Consider the following 17388-nt stretch of genomic DNA (forward strand, 5'->3'; position numbering starts at 1 on the left):
TATTGTATAAGACCAGTATAACGGACCTGAGTAATGGATTTCTGCCAATTAAAAAATAGTAGTAGAGATGATAATAATGGAAGGAATCCAGAAAGGGGCTAAAAGAAACCCTTTTAGTAAAAGTAACAGGTCAGTTTAACAATTCTCCTTTGTAATACTACCCACTGACATACCTAAACAGATGTTTCATGAGAAGAGTTACCAGACCCAAGTTGGAAATGCATGGGAATGAAAGGGCTTGGTCGATTGTTCTCACACTCAACTGGGGTCTGGTCCTGCAGAAAGAGGGTAGGAGTATAAATATTACGGGGAAGACCAGTTCACAATCAGTTCTGTGAGATGACAGTCTGCGAGAGAGTGCCATGATAGAGTTCTAAGCAAGGAGTTATGTGAGTTTGAAGCAAGAGTATTCTGCGAGCAGGTTACTAAAAGAATGAATTTCTAGTGTGAGCAAAGTTGTTTCTAGTGAGCAAAGACGCGATTATGGTGACGTCACAAGTAATTCCTAACTACTTGAAACAAGAAGTGGTTCGGTTAGTTACTGTTACACTATAAGTGAAAGAGATAATCTACTAAATTTCATTCATAAATGGTTAGGGTAGTTTTATTTGAGAACAGCAAAGATATTTGGAATGAAGAATTTTATACTTGCTTTATCTATTGTACTATTGTTGTTAACATAAGACTAGTTGTTAAAAGTGTTAAGATTAGCAGTCATCCTAATGTCTTTTGTCAATGGGACTGAATTCTGGTTTTCATTATTTAACTACTTGTGAATAAATCCTGATGATTACTTTTAATTCTGTTTTGTATATAATGACTGTCTGTCGTTGTTATTATTATTGTGGTTGTGATTACTATGATAGTTATTTATTTATTATTGACATTTATTGTTATTATTGTTTACTGTTGTCATTATTATTGTGAGTGTTTATTATTGTCGTGTATTACTATTATTAATATTATTATTATTATTATTATTGATTTATCTTTTTTTTATTTATGTTCTTAAACCAATAAATTGTAATTATATAAACATTTTCAATTGTCAATCTCTCAGTATCCTGATCGAGCCACGAATATGTGACAATATAATATCAGATGAATAATATTTGAATATAGATTTATTTGAACATTTTTATTTGCTGTTTTGAATATTTTGTAATATTTAAAATATATGTGAAAAAAATTGTACACATTGTAAATATAGGTAATAACTTTTTTCTTCTTTTTTTTGAGAGATTAATGTTCAACAAAAATAGATTATATGTATAAATCACTGTTTATGCATTTTTTAGTTTAAGTAAATTAGTGACTTCCCTGTGAAAAAGTTTAATGTATTAAAATTTTTGATTTATACATTCTGGTTAGTTCTCTATTTAGGAAGTTCTCTCCTAAGTGATTTTGTTCACTATCTTTCAGTAAACAGAATTTATTTTCTATTACATAAATGTATATGTCATTTAGGAAAAATAAAATAAACTGAGACTGTATTGATTAGTCAATCTGTTCTTTTAATACAGTTTTCAGAATATTTGTTAAAAATTTTATTTTCTTATTACAATTTCAGTAAAGACTGTACCAATTATTTAAGTCATTAATTAGACTGTATCAGTTAACATATGAGATAATATAATTGGAGGAAATGATAAACAAGGGTGTCATTGTGATAGTCATTACTGTGTTCATGATGGAAATAAATAAATAGATATTTTATTTCTATCATAACATAATTATACATTTTATAGATTATGGCCGGAATAATTGTTTTGGTATTTTATAGAGAAAAAAGATGTAGTGCTCCAGCATTTGCTATTTTAGATCAAGTGAAAGTATGGAAAACCCTTGACCAGAGTAGCATTACAAAGTATAAAATTATAAATAAATGTTGTTATAGCTCAGAATAATAAAAAAAATATTATCTTAAAGAGTGGTATAAAAACAACATCTCATTAAAAAAATAAATCTATATAAATAAAAATGTAAATCTTTGTTCAAAATTTTAAATCTCCGAAAGTTCTTCATCGATTGCTTTGAAATTTTGACACAACTTTGCATTTAAATATGCATGTGTTTTTATATACCTACTGTTATATAGATTTCAAACCTGTGACAGGTTGAAACATGCTTTTTTTTGGAAAACAGTGCTATCTGTTGGGCGTAAAAGCAACACACGCTATACCAAATATTTTATGATTCCATTTCAGTATTTTCGATATGAGTCCACTAAAGACTAAAAGACTACTGGACTATTTACGTGCAGGGAAAAAGAGAGAAAGGGAAAAATCAAAAAAGGTAAAAGGGAAGAAGAGGAAAAATAGGAGAAAGGAAAAACAGGAAATGGAAATGGAAAGGGGAAAGAGAAATGGGAGAAAGAGAGAATATGGCAAAAAGGAAAAGGGAAAGGTTAAATTTTGTGAAGTTCCGTAATGTTCATTTTGTTAATGTTTTATCAAACTTTCAAATTGTGTATATTTAATCTGTATATATATACTCAAATCTAGCAATAGCAAAGCATTGCCGGGTCTGCTAGTAAATAAAGAAAACTGATACATGGTAACATTTTTAAAGGCATACATTTACTAAATGTTTGAGTATATGTTAAACAAAGTATGCAACAAATTCAGGTGCATCTATATAGTTGTTAGTTAAAAATTTATTATTAGAATGGTATTGTTTCTATAAAATGAAATCCTTTAATTTTATTATAGTTGGTAAGGAATTATTAATTTAATAAAAACTGGAAACTAGTTCCTTAAATAAAAATAAGGAAAATGGATAAGGTTTCTTAAGATAAAATTATGCTCTGTAATGCACAGATAGTATAGTATGTATATATGCACAGATATTTGCCCAGTTTAATGCAAGTGGATATTTTTTTTTTATTAGGAATAAATTAATTGTTTTTTTGTTCTGAATTTATCAAATACCTCAAAGTATATTTTAGATTTTGGATGACAGTGTAAGTAGTTATAGTAAATATTTTGTAATGACCTTAAGCTTAGTATTTGATTAATTTGCTACAAAGAAAGGCAGTACGATTCAATCTTGTTAAAACAAAATCAGTTTGGTTACCCACAAAAATTTTACACTATGGCCACAGAAATACTACTATCACATCACATTATTTGGTTATCCAAATAATGTGATTGCCACATGGTAATGTGATTACCATATAATGTATCTCACTATGTGATTAGAAGTAAATGGCCAACTGAATACATTACAACAGTTTTATCTAATTTTAGAATTACATTCTTATACCATTAAGGTAATTAAAATATTGTTACATTCTTGGCCCATCAAGGGACTAAGAAGAGAATAAGTAACTTTAATAGGTAACACTATACTAATCATTTTTAAAACAAGGATCTAATTTTTTTAGGATATATTATCAAATTATGAAGTTTCAAGCTATAGTTCTTTATGTGTTGTTGCATTGTATATGTTGATGCTAATTGTAAGTTCATGTTTCAGATGATTTTTTTTGGCTTGAGTTTTGGTATTTATTCTTTATACATTAGTCATAGCAAAAATTTTATTTATGACTTTCAGTGGCCTATTATTACAAGTTTTCCCTTCAAGGATAATTACAGTGTAGTGAATTACATAATTTCTTATTTACATAGTTTATCTACATATTTATCAATGATAATAATCAATATTAAAAGGTTTTGAAAGTTGTTTTTTAGAAGCAACGGCAGTGATATTCAAATAGCAAACTTTGTTTGTTCAGAGTGATAAGTCTGAAACAAAACACACAATCACATTTGAACTCAGCAAAAAAGGAATTTTTTCAGCCTACATGCTGAAAGAATCATAACTATTACTGCATCAAGTTTTATTCTAGGGCGGTTCAGAAAATAACCTCTGTTTAGCTGTAAATAAAAAACCTGCATAGATAAAAATATTTTATTATATAAAACAGTAAATTTTATATTATAAAACAATAGCTTTTAACTATTTTTCAACATAGTCGCCATTTAAATTCAAGCATTTTTCATAGCGTTTCACTAATTTACAAATATCTTCATCATAAAAATTCAGCCACCTGGGTATCTAGCCAATCATTCACGGTATTTTGAATTTTGTCGTCATTGAAGTGCTGTGATGCACACCAAATCAACTAGAACTCCCTTTGCATTCCAAAAAACTAACCATAACCTTCCTCGCTGACATGTGAATGAAGAGTTGAAAATCACTTAACATCAAGTTTGGGCTGTAAGGGATGATCAAATATGTCCCATTGGAATTGATTCAGAAATTCTTGAGTTATTCGAGCGCTTTTAAGGATGAGCATTGTCATGGAAAAAAACAACACCAGATGACAGCAGACTGTGATGTTTGTTCTGAATGGCTCACCTAATTTTTTTCAAAATTTCACTGTGGACTGCTAAAGTAATTGTCTTGCCACATTCCATAAAATCAACTAGAACTCCCTTTGCATTCCAAAAAACTAACCATAACGTTCCTCGCTGACAAAGTTTGGCGGGCTTTCTTTGGCTTGGATGGAGAATTAGTATGGCCTCAGGCCATCGATTGTTTATCATTTCACCATTCACATAGGCCACCCAAGTTTCATCCTCAGTCACAATTCTCTTCAAAATCTTTCTCCTTCTGCAATGTAGCATGAAAGAAGGTCTAAGGCAGAGCCTTTGTTTACTTTAAAAGATCTTTGTAAGCATTTTTGGAACTTTCTGAGCACAGAACTTCCAATAGCTTAATTTATCGGTTACAATCTCATACAAAACCATACAAGAAATTTGCAGGAATTGTTCAGAAAGTTCAAAGATGGTGAATCTCAGTTTCCACGCACTTTTTCATCAGTTTCACTGTCAAGATCATCACTCACAACAGAAGGCATATTGTTTTATTCATTCTCTTTTTCATGGATGTTTGTCCTTCCAATTTCAAAAAATTGGACCTATTGCCACACTACACCATCACTTATAACATTTGGGCAATATACAGTACACAACTGATAATTGATGCTTGCTGCCTAAACATTTTGTGCCCAAAGAAATCATATGACAGCACACACCTTGCATTTCACAGGATTTTCTATTGTGAAGCTCATGTTTTTAGGTTATAAGCAAATAGGTTAAAGAGCACAGCTCACACTGACCCAGCTGGAAGTGTACTGATTTAGTGAATACACTTATGTGTCAATGGTGGCACCCCTAATCTACTACTAGCACTATGCTACAATAGAGGTTACTTTCTGATCTGCCCTCATACAGTATATGAAATATCTCATTTAGAGGTTACAGCCTCCAAACTTTTACTATCAACTCTTACTATCTTTTTTACAGGAAAAAGAGGTGTAATTAAAACTGTAACTGGATTAAGAATAGCATATGTAAGTGGTGTTGAACAAAATGGTTGCAGTTCCGACAATATCAGATTCTCTATGGGAGATGTTACACATGTACGAGATATGTGTGTTGGTGGACAACCATCATACATTGGGGTTGATTTTCTTTTAACATCATCATGGCCAAAAGATATTACCAGATTGGATCCAAAACCTGTATGTATTTGTAATAGCTAATGTTTATTAATTAGATTCTTTCCCATATATAACTATGATTTGTTACAGTTCTGATTTCTGACATTGTCATTGTCAAAATTTTTTAACAGGATTATTTTAAAATAAGAAAAGTGATGTGAAATAAGTTAAAGTTAATACTTTAACATTAAATTAAAGTATTAACTTTAATTTAACGTTAATACTTTGTGAACAAAATGTTTTTGCTGTGGTTGTCTGTATTTGATAAGAATATTTTGATTATATAATAATAGAGTGGAATCTGGTTTAACAGTTGAATCATATAAAATAATTTAAGTAATCATCAAGTGTAAAAATAATCACAATTTTCAATACACTTTCAGCTGAATATGTATCTAAAAGTTCTCTGATACAGAAGTAATAGTGCAGTAAACACAAGTCGGTAAATAAAATTTCTCTCTTGACTGATTACAGTTGATATCTCGTAATGAAAAATAGCGTTATCTTACTGTTTCTTATTATCTTCTGTAGAGGATAATAATTACAATAATTATTTAAGTCAGTCAGGGGGAGATTTTGTTTCATGATGTGTCATTACTTTTATACAGGGTATTTTTATTTTATACAGGGTGTACAAAAAAGAAAATCAGATTTTTTTAAAATTTGTTATAATATTTTTTTGGATGATGTGTAGAGTGTTAATTTAAGGCTAGAATCAAAGAGCAAAAAGGACAGTTATAGTTGCATGAATGGCCGTAGATTGATTCTTTATTTTTCCACTTGACAGTGCCACTAGCAAAGATGATGAATCCTGAACAGAAAGCCTTCTGTCTTTTGCAGTTTGCTAAAAGTTCTGTAGAAAGTCTGATAGTGATCCTCTTAGTGACATTATCTTTGTCAGTGGCATAATGGTTTGAAATCACCAGATGTTTATGTAAATGGAATAGTACTGGACAACCAAGGATCTCTGAAGAAGATATTGAATTTTTCAGGGTGTCCTTTCTTTTGTTGTCTTATAAAATCTGTGAGGAAGGCCAGCCATGAACTAGCTCTGCCAGTGATGACTGTGGAGTGTTTTAAGGAAACGCGTGTGTGTCCATAATGTTCACAGCTCTTCCAGGCTTTGAAGCCTACTGACTATACTGTGCATGCTAACTTCACAATTGGCATGTTGCAGTATGAAGTTGATAACTTTCTTGATTATATTGTGTTGAATTATGAATCAACATTTCATCTTAAGTGGAAAAGTTAACGTACAAAATGTTCATATCTGGGGTTCACGGGGAAAATTCCCATGAACTCTTACAATGCAAAAGGGACTCTCCAAAATTAAATATTTCTGTGCAATATCCTGACATATGTTTACTGGTTGTTCTTTTTCATTGAAGCAAGCAAGCGTAACAGGAGTTGCTTATTTGGAATGCTACATGCATGGCTCTCCTCAACTCCAAGATGGATCAGAGAATATTATTTAGCATCAAGATGGTGCACCTCCTCAGAGGCATAATTCTATATATGATAAGTTGAATGACGTTTTCCCAACTGCTGGATCAGTTGGTACAAACCTGATGGCAGAGCTTGTTTGCAGTGGTCTCCAAGGTCACCCGATCTGACCAGATGTTATTTTTTCCTTGGGTTTTTTTTATAAAGACTCTTGTTTATGTGCCTCCACAACCTACTGATTTACTCAGTTTGGGGACACGATTGAAGCAGCTGTCGCTTCCATTATTCCAGACCTGGTGGTTAAAGTAGGGGACAAACTCTTCTACACTTGGATGGAAGCCGGATGTTAAAAGGTGCTCACATTGAGCACTTGTTGGGAAAAACTGTAATATTTATACTTTTATGTTATTTCCGATTCATTACAATAAATTATGCAAGCCTTTTGCACCTTAATTTAATTCAAAATCAGAGCATTGACTATCAAAATAAAACATTTTACACTGGTCAACAATGATTTTGTTACGTGGTCAATACTTGCTGAATTTTGTGTATTTTTTGTGCTGATTTTGAATAAGAAGTCAGAATTTTCGTCATGGCCTCAGACTTTTTGTAATTGACTTCCTATTTTCCAGCAAGTACATGTTCACGAACAATGCAAGTACAGTATATTTATTTATTGCAGCTGTTAAGTTGCTAAATAAACTATAATTTATTTGAATTGATAAGTAGCCACAAAAAATGTGTATTACTATTACTGTCTTAATAATCAAAATAATTGCAAATGTTACATGATTCATGCCATATTTTTTCTAAATGTAATTTGAGTTATTCACTCATTAGTCATGCACTGTATAGTGTATATGAATTTAGTTTTGGTGACTCAGTATTGGATAAAATACTGTAAACAATGCAATGTATCTTTGTGACTAAGAAAAATCTCAACTACATTAACCAAGTGCAAGCTGTCATGTGATTAACATTTAGTGATGTAGCTACTTTTCCTACAGTTTTTGAGTTTACTTTTCCTTCTAAAGTCATTGTATATGCTACGTTAATGTAAACCATTAATAAACATTATATATAAAATATTAATATCCAAAACATTAATATGAAGTATTTAAAGTTTTTTTAATGTTTGTGAGAGTATTGCAGTGTAATTTTTAATAAAACTGCTATGCAATTGCATTAACCATCCACAGTCTCTGCTACATTTTTGGTGAGGTAACATTAAAGTTTCAGAGGAGAACTATAACTCCACTAATAAAAAAAAAATCGTATGAACTACGAGGGCTGTTTTTTTTTCAACCTCCAATTGTGCATCTTAGTAAATAAGAGATAGGCAGGAACCAGGTCTGTGCATTATGCGATTGCACTGCCCATCCCCTACCACAGCCTTTTTTGCCATTGCTGGCTCCATTACATCAATCTGAGCCGAGCTACAGGCAGTTGAACATGGCTACTATGATCAATGCTGCCACCAAGTGTAGGTTGCAAAGTGTGATATGTTTTCTGTAAGCAGAAATCTATTGCAGAATGAGCCTAGTGTTTGATGAAAACTTTATGAGTGATATTAGTGTATGGGAATGGTGTAGGAAATTTAAAGAATGGCAAACAGACATCCATGACCGAGGTGGGCAAGGATTCAAGTCTGTTGCTACTGTACGCCTGGTTGAGTGTACTGATGATTTTGTCCGTGCAACAAACCAAGGTTTACAATAAATGAACTCTCTGCAGAAATTTCAAGGTCTTCTCTCTACGCAGTTGTGACTAAATACCTAGGATACCAGAAACTGTGTGCACGTTGGGTCTCAAAAATGTTGAGTGACAATCACAAAATACAGCAAATAGTGTCAGCCTTAATATTTCTCACACATTACGATAATGAGTTTTTAAAGTCTATCATTACTGGCGATGAGACTTGGAACCAGTGTGACAATCCAGAAACCAAACAACAGTCTAAGCAGTGGATGCACACTTCTCCAAACAAGCTGAAAAAGTTCAAATTACTCTAAGCAACAGGAAAACAAAGTCTGCAGTTTTTTAAGACCATAAAGGTGTCTTATTGGTGGACTTTGTGGCGCAAAGGTTAACAATAACAAAGGAAATGTATTGTGAATATTTACATTGCCTCCGCAGAGCAATCTAGAACAAATGAAGAGGCATGCTCTCGTCCAGCGTGGTTCTGATCCATGACAATCCACAACCGCACTGTGTTGCAAGACCTCAAGCAATTCAAGTGGGAAGTTTTCAACCATCCACCATATAGTCCAGACCAAGCATCTAGCGATTTTCATCTCTTTTGAGAATTGGAGACGGACAGCACTTCACCACCAACAAAGAACTGCAGGATTCTGTCAAGATGTACCTTACCTCACTGGCAGCAAACTTCTTTGAAAAATTGATCAGAAAAAAGTTGGTGTCAATACGACAAATGCCTCAATAGTTTTAGCGATTATGTAGAAAAATAAGTTAGATACTACTCAATTTTTAGTAATAAATCATTTTTATTATGTCAATTTGTCTTTTTTTTATAACCCATTGGAGGTTGGAAAAACAGCCCTCGTATATTTTGAATGGAAAGTAGGTCAAGGACACGGCATGTTTGCTGCAGTTCATGTGTAACACTGTTGACTGGTGGTCGAATGGATTTCATCACATGCCATTTGAAATTCAATGGTTTGGAGATAACCAAAGGATAATTTCACAGACTGCTATTTCTGTATAATAAAATATCAGGGATAACAGCTAAGATTAGACATGGTGTTAAATATCCTGATATTCCCTCTGTTATAAAACCAGTACCTCACAGTCCACAATCTCCAATTCCAGTACCACCAAAAATATGGAAATTAGATGAAGATGAAGCTGTTGATGTTGAAGATTGTGCAGATTTATCAAATGATGAACAAAGGAGACCCACACATTTTAGAATATACAAATACTGAATCACACTTAATTAGTCAGAATTAAACTATCTCATTCACGATCTAAATTTATCCAAGAATTAAGAGAGATTCTCGCATCACTATTGAAAGGATGAAACTTTTTACAACATAATACAAAAATAAGTACATTCCATGACAAGGAGTATAAATTTTAATGTTTCTTCCAGCACAAAGACTTAGTTTACTGTAATGATGTGGAATTTTTACTAGAAACTTTGGAACATATGCATCATCCTGATGATTGGCATCTTTTTATAGACTCCTCAAAGCTTAGTTTGGAATCGGTTCTTCTTGGAAATAATATCCCATTGATCCCTTTAGCTCAAGCAGCTCACTTGAAGGAGTCATATGAAACTTGTGTTAGATATGATTCAATATGAGAAACACTAGTGAATTTGTGGATACGTGAAAGAGTGATAGCACTGTAACTTGGTTTATTAGTTGGATATACCAAGTTGTGTTACTTCTTGTTGAGTGGGATAGTAGAGATAAGAAAAATCATTATTTTAAAAAAGAGAAATACTGACTGTAGGAGAGAAAAACGTGAGTCCAGCACTGATAAAACCTGAAAATGTTTACCTTCCACCACTACACATTAAACTAGTTTTAATGAGAAATTTTGTAGTTGATCATGATGGGACTGGCTTCAACATAAGTGCTAAGATAAAGAAAAGCATATTGTTAGACCGCAAATAAGAAAACTAATGAATGATATTGAATTTGAAAACAGTTTGAATGACTATGAGGTTGCTGTGTAGAAATTTTTTAAAAAGGTTGTAAACAACTTCCTTGGAAATCATGAGGCAGATAACTACAAAGAACTTATAACTAAGCTTCTTAAAACTATAAGGCACTTGAATGTAATATGTCATTAAACAAGATCCGCTTAGGTTTTCATTTTGATTTTTCCTCTATCAGTTTTGGAGCTGTGTGATAAATATATAGAATGCTTTTGCCAGGAAATAACCACCATGGAAACACACTACTAGGGAAAATGAAACTCAAGATTGCTGCCTGACTACTGCTGAAATCTCAATACCTATACCTGCAGCAAACTATACCTGAAAATCCAAAAGAAGATTTTAGATATGTAGAAATTACATGTATAATAGTGTTGTTCTAACATGACAATGCTTTTGTCTTACAACAAAAAAATGATAATTACAAAAAGCTACGCCTGATAGAAAAAAACCTCATAAATATCTGAAATTGGCATCAAAATACTATAAGATTCAACTATTAACGTTTTTGTAATAAACAAAAAACAAAATTTTGTTGTCCAGTGTTTTTATTAACATGCTTTCTTTTTAATATTACATACTGAAGTGGTATTTTAAGATATAATGATGTTATAGAATGAAAGCAATATGCAATATTTTAAATTACATTAAGTGTTGTTTAACTTAATTAATCTTTTCAAGCAGCTTAATTGTACATAACAATCTATTTAAAGTTTAAAAGGAGTACAGCACCTTTCAAATTTGATTTACTTTAACTGTTCAGAACATAGATTGTAAATCTATTGATTAAGATTTTTAAATTATTAATTTTTCATTGAAATTTTTACCAATAGATCTAAGAAATTCAGTTTTTATAGTAAAATTCTTAAATCAAAATTATAAGAAATGTTTTTTACTACCGATGTGAAATTGCTTCTGTCTGTTTTGTATATTTTTTGTTTAAAATTCTAGGGTTGTATATTTTTTCATTCTCAGTTATTATACCTGTTTATTATTAAACTTTTTCAGTTCACAATATTTTCAATCAACAGTTATGAAATAGCTGTTCCATGATGTTTTGAAGATTCTTGCTCATCGTATTCTAATAACTGAACCGATTTCAGGAAAACCCACAAATGAGGCATTAATTTTTTTTAAATGTTCAGAATTCAATCTCTTGATTATAAAAAAACTACATTATTTAGAATAACAAAGACAGAAGATTGATTTTTATAACTGTTAGGTTTTTAATGCAGAGAAAAGTGATATATTGATACTACTTCTCCCACCAAAAGTTTTTAGGCTCTTTACATTTTTGGGGCTACAATTTTATATTCAAAAAATATTGCTTGCTAACATTCTACTGACTTGAAGGGGCATTTATAAGAAAACCACTTAGACATAATCTAGTTCCAGAGAAGATTATTTCATAAAGTGAAGGTACACCATTTTTTTTAATGTAAATTAATTAATTTCATTTCCTGTTCTACCAGATGTATTTTGTGATTGGGATGCAATTAAAAACTAGGTCTGTTTTTAACAGATCTAGGTCAGACTGGGTTGACCAAGATCTGGTTGCAATCAAATGCTGAACTATAATTGCACTTACAAGCACTTCATAGGCAATTTAATCTTAAAACACTAGTTATTTCACTGATAATCATTGTTACATGATTTAAATGCACAAGTGATTTCTCTCTTAGACTACTATCAGTTATTGTGAAATTAGCAACATATGGTTTCACTACTATCTGTTTGTTATATGTTATTCTGATTTTTTTTTTAATAGAATTATCTTATATTGGGTTTAAGAAGTATTAATCATTTGATTGGTTGAAATTTAGTTGTTCACGCACTTTATGGTCAAGTAGTACACAGAATACAGTATATAGAATATTGATTTACAACCACTACATCTACTCTTGTAAAGGACACACACACATTTTATCATAATATATTCATTCAGTGTATCAGATTGTGATCTTAAGAAGTGACTTTTCATAATCACATCTATAGTCACCATTGATATGTAATGAAGTTAAGTTGCAAATTGCAGTGTTATTTATGCAACATATTTGTTTTAGTTATTAGCATAATAGTGTGTTTTTAATATATATTTTAGATTGATAATGCCCCGCCAGGTTCTCCTTTGCTGTCGTGGTTATCAGTTCAATTAAAACCACGTTATCATGTCTGTGGACTGGAAGGATTGTACTATGAACGTCCTCCTTATAGGTAATTATTTATATTTCATATTTAAGTCAAGCTTTATACTCAAATATTTAAATCATTCAATGAAAGTCTTTGTTTTCTCCTTAATAATTACAGAGTTTTAATTAAACTTTAGTGAATGAGGTTTCTGTTTATCTCTCCTTTCTGAATTAAAGTTAAAAAAGTTACCAATCTTAAATTGAAATTTTCTACTTTTTCAGAAAGCTTACTCCAAATCATGAAAGAACTACCTTTCTGTAACTGCTTCTATGTTTTGTTATGAGGCAGTGTAAACTCACAGTAAAAATTATCCAAACCAATGGCTACTCAGATAAGCCTTCAAACAAATCAGAGTTTATGAATATCCTATTTGAGTAATATAACACACACTTAAACAAAATAATAATGAGGAAAAGGATTTAGATAGTTAAACACCTTTTTTCCAGATTTTTGTTAAAAGAATTAATTGTTCAAATATTGATAATTTTTTCTTGCTTTTTTAATTTTTTCATGTAGAACTGAAATTATCACTTTGTAGTATACCACAAGCAGGTTGCAGGAGGAAAATAAAGAAAAAAATATTTTAATTAAAGAAGGTTATATGCTCATATTTTAACTTGTTATGCAATAAACTCAGTAGGGGCATCATTATTTCTTCCAAGTATTTGTAGTTGATAACTTGCGTAAAGCAGTTTCACTTGATGCAATATTTGAAGTTGTTATCACCTTAATGAAAGAAAGGGAAAGGTTCATTTTCATTTATTTCAACATCTTTTACATCAAAATGTAATCTATAGAATTGTCTAGAAGATGATTCAAATCTTAAGAGATTAACCATCTGGAATATGTATTATCATAATCTAAATACATTTTTTAGATAAATTGTATGTCACATAGGAAATCACCATAAGCAAGCTATAAAAAATTAGTAACTGCCAATAAGGCTTCTGCTACATCTAGCTGAAAATAAGGAACTGTTTAGATATAGCTAAATAGCTTAGAGACAAATTGTTTCATGCTTAGCAACGTATGAAGTTATCATCTAATATTGACTGAAAGCACTGGGAGGGTTAGCATTCATTTATATAATGCATATTTTTTATTTGTTTATACTTTCTAAATTTGCTTAAAAAATTATTTACTTTGAAATATAATTAGTGTATTTTTCTGAGTAACAAATGCTGTTCCATTCCATCTGAATTAATTTTTTTGTAATAGCCATTTGCTATATGTAACAAGTTATTCTAATAGTCATTAAAGTAAACATATATTTTATATAAAATTAATATTCTTTTCATTAAAAACCTAATGAGTTTAGTTAATATTTCTGATAAAAGAAAAAGTATGGTAAAGCGTACAAAAAACATTTTGTTCAATTTCTTCTGTTAATAGTATATTTATAATGCCCACATTCATATTTATAATTAAATAAGAAGAAAGTTACTACTATTTTGATTTTTGTTTCACATATGAACCATAAATGAACAATGAAACTTCTTGAATGGTTTGATCATGTTATTAATATTTAAATGTAAAAACTTCCTTAATTGAATGCATACATTATTTTTACTAAAATCACAGTAATTATTTAACCTATAATTTTTTTGCATTAAAATTGGATGTTGCTTGTAGTTACTTCTTAACTATTATGTAAGAATTTTGGTGAAGTATAAAAATATACATTATTAAAAATACATGAACCAGGAGTAACAGAAAAGTATTATTGTTTCTGTTTTTAAATTAAAAATTGAAAATAAATTTATACATGAACTCAGTGATAAACAACCTGGTTTTTATTCCAAAAGATTTCAAATTTACATTTTCTGTAAATTAGTTAAACTTTTTTTTTTACTGAAGAATGATCACAGAATGATACACTTACCATTTACTTTCTTCTGAAAAGAACATTGTTCTTTTTTCAGCTGTATGTCCTTTATGTTCTTTGCTCTATGTTCTTTCTTCAATTGTAGTATATTAATGATAATATGAATTTTTAAAACTTCGCTTTGGGATTGGTGGTGTGACATATAGCACATTTCTTGTGTATCCATACATGTATCTTCCATTAGGTAGTCATTAGTAATAATTATTTCTGTATACTTTAATTAAACATTGCAGGATATTGTGATTAGCCTCATGATTAATATCTTTGGATAGTTACATTAAACGTAACAAAATTAAACAGTGTTCCTTGTTTATACCATAAAATGTCATGTACATTTTTTATTATTTCATTTAGGATTCTTCTTACCTCCTAACTTGAATAATTATTTTGTTTTATGTCATTATTTCAGAAACCTAGATACTAGAGGTGATAATAGTGTCCATTGTTCAAGATTTATAGCACTTGCGCCAGTTGGTAATAAGGAAAATAAAAAGTGGCTACTAGCACTCAGTGTTTCTCCTATTGATAAAATGAAAACAACAGAGTTATATCAGCCAACTACCGATCAGACAGCAATCCCTTATTGTGGGTCAGCATTATCAGCAAGGTGTAATGATTCTGATGAACCGACTGCACAGTACTTTTATGATATGTCATCAACTTCTCCACACACTGGAACTAAACGAAGACATGATGGTTCTTATAAAAAATCAAGAGAAAAACCAGTTTTTGATCAAGGTTTTTTTTTTGAAAAATATAAAATAAAAATTTCTATACCTCATTAAACTTCTTGGCCATGACTGTAATTACTTGGTTGAGAGTCAATAATTTGGGTTTTAACTGCCCTCCTTGCACAGTATGTAACATTTCAGAGCTAATGTTATGAATAAAAATGCATATAAAGTTCCACGCATAATGTAATTTCCATACATTATGTGCTTGCTTTACTAGGACAATCGATATGCCTAGTATCTGCAATTGTTATATGCCCCTAATAAAAGTTCTTCAGAACTTGCTTAGGTTGAAAGTCCAAAATACCAAGTTGCCAAGAAGAGCAAGTTTTGAAAAATGTATTAAGTGAACTAATTGAATTGGAGTTAACTACTGTGTACTATGTTTACTGCCAATTTTAGGTGTTTTATTTATTTTATAGAAAATTCAAACAAAAATTTGCCTACAGGCTTACAAAAAAAAAAACCAATGAAGGGTTGCATAACTTACCTACCTGGCCTCACATTTGATAGATTTTATGTGAATTATATCATTGTGTTTTTAAATATTAATGACTATTATTGTTACCTAACATTGATCAAATCAATTAGAAAATACACAATGGGAAACAAATATCGAGTTAGATTTTTGCAGGGTGTTTCTAAAGGCTCTGGTGTCATTTTACTAGATGACAGATGGTGCAAATGTAGCAGTAATTGCTTAAAGTAATTTTTGTTTCAGCCTTGTCTTTCTGTTTTATGATTAATATTTATATTGTATGATTCCCTTCTGTAAGAGGCTAAAATTTAATTTAATTTAATTTAAATCTGCATAGAAACACTTTGGCTAATTTGGTGCTTAATAGTTAAGCTGATTTTAGAAACATTAAGCAAAATAAAATTATTTTGGATATGACCATTATTACTTGTAGGACTGGTGCCAAGATCTAACAGAACTTAGAATTTATTAGACAAATACTCTTTCCAGTTTCTGAATTTTTATTAACTACTTTGGAAATAAATAATAAAATCTAAATCAATGAAGTCAATTATTTTCCACCCTTATGCTTGTTGATTTAAAATTTCAGTAATGTAAACAACCTATATAACTACTAGGTAACTAAATTTCAAGTTATTACTATTATTATAACTACTAGATTTCACACTCCTATTATGCCCCACAAAACGTTTTTAAAATAGTTGTAAATACCCCACCCCTATTCTGATTCAGTTCAAAATTGAATATGGCTTCAGTAATGCCTCATATATAGAAATATTTGAGCCAATTAAATTAAATTAAATAGTTTTAATGTTCTGCCAATCCAGCAATATTTATTAAAATACAAGTCAACATACATATTCAGAATGATTCATGAAGAATGTAAGGGAACATTTTCTGGTGAAAATAAAGAATAAAGCTCATATAAACATAGGTTCAGAAACGCTTTGTTAACAAATATCAACTGGTGAAAGATTTCTCCCTAATTTCTGTGCCTTCAATAAAATTAAACCAGACTGTGATTCTTGGGATCTAAATTAAGGGATAGTTTTAGTGGTTTTATATGAAATCTGATCAGAAAAACTTTTAAAAATGGGTTTCACAACTGTATTTAGTAGTGTACAAGAATTCTGGTGTAAAAAACAAAAGATTAGGTTAAAAAACACTATTTTATACCATAAAATAACTTTGTTAAATCGATAATAAAAATTTTAAACGTAACTAGTAGAGGATTTGGTTTTAAGTAAGATGGAATGAATTAGTCCACAGAAACTAAATACAAAAATAAGAATTTCAAAGTTTATTAAAAATAAAACATATCAAAATGGCAGATTTTAACTAGGTATTAAACAAATTAAAATTTTTAATATTATAAAACTAAAGCTGCTGCAGCAGCTACTTAGTTTTTGCCGGAAAAGTAAAATCATTGTTTTCTTTATAATCAAAACTAGGTTACATTTTGTATGT

The 17388-nt window shown here is 30.4% G+C and overlaps 1 protein-coding gene across 2 annotated transcripts in view; it reads left to right on the forward strand.

Moving 5' to 3' along the window:
• Positions 1 to 17388, forward strand: part of LOC142321607 (CWF19-like protein 1) — a 46327-nt gene that overhangs the window by 6861 nt on the left and 22078 nt on the right. For both annotated transcript variants that reach the window (XM_075359833.1, XM_075359832.1), the window contains exons 4-6: positions 5313 to 5530; positions 12739 to 12851; positions 15122 to 15450. In XM_075359833.1, coding sequence (XP_075215948.1) covers positions 5313 to 5530; positions 12739 to 12851; positions 15122 to 15450 — 660 coding nt within the window. The remainder of the gene's footprint in view (positions 1 to 5312; positions 5531 to 12738; positions 12852 to 15121; positions 15451 to 17388) is intronic.

Source organism: Lycorma delicatula, chromosome 3 (genome assembly GCF_047948215.1).
Source record: "Lycorma delicatula isolate Av1 chromosome 3, ASM4794821v1, whole genome shotgun sequence".
In the NCBI taxonomy this organism is placed as follows: domain Eukaryota; kingdom Metazoa; phylum Arthropoda; class Insecta; order Hemiptera; family Fulgoridae; genus Lycorma; species Lycorma delicatula.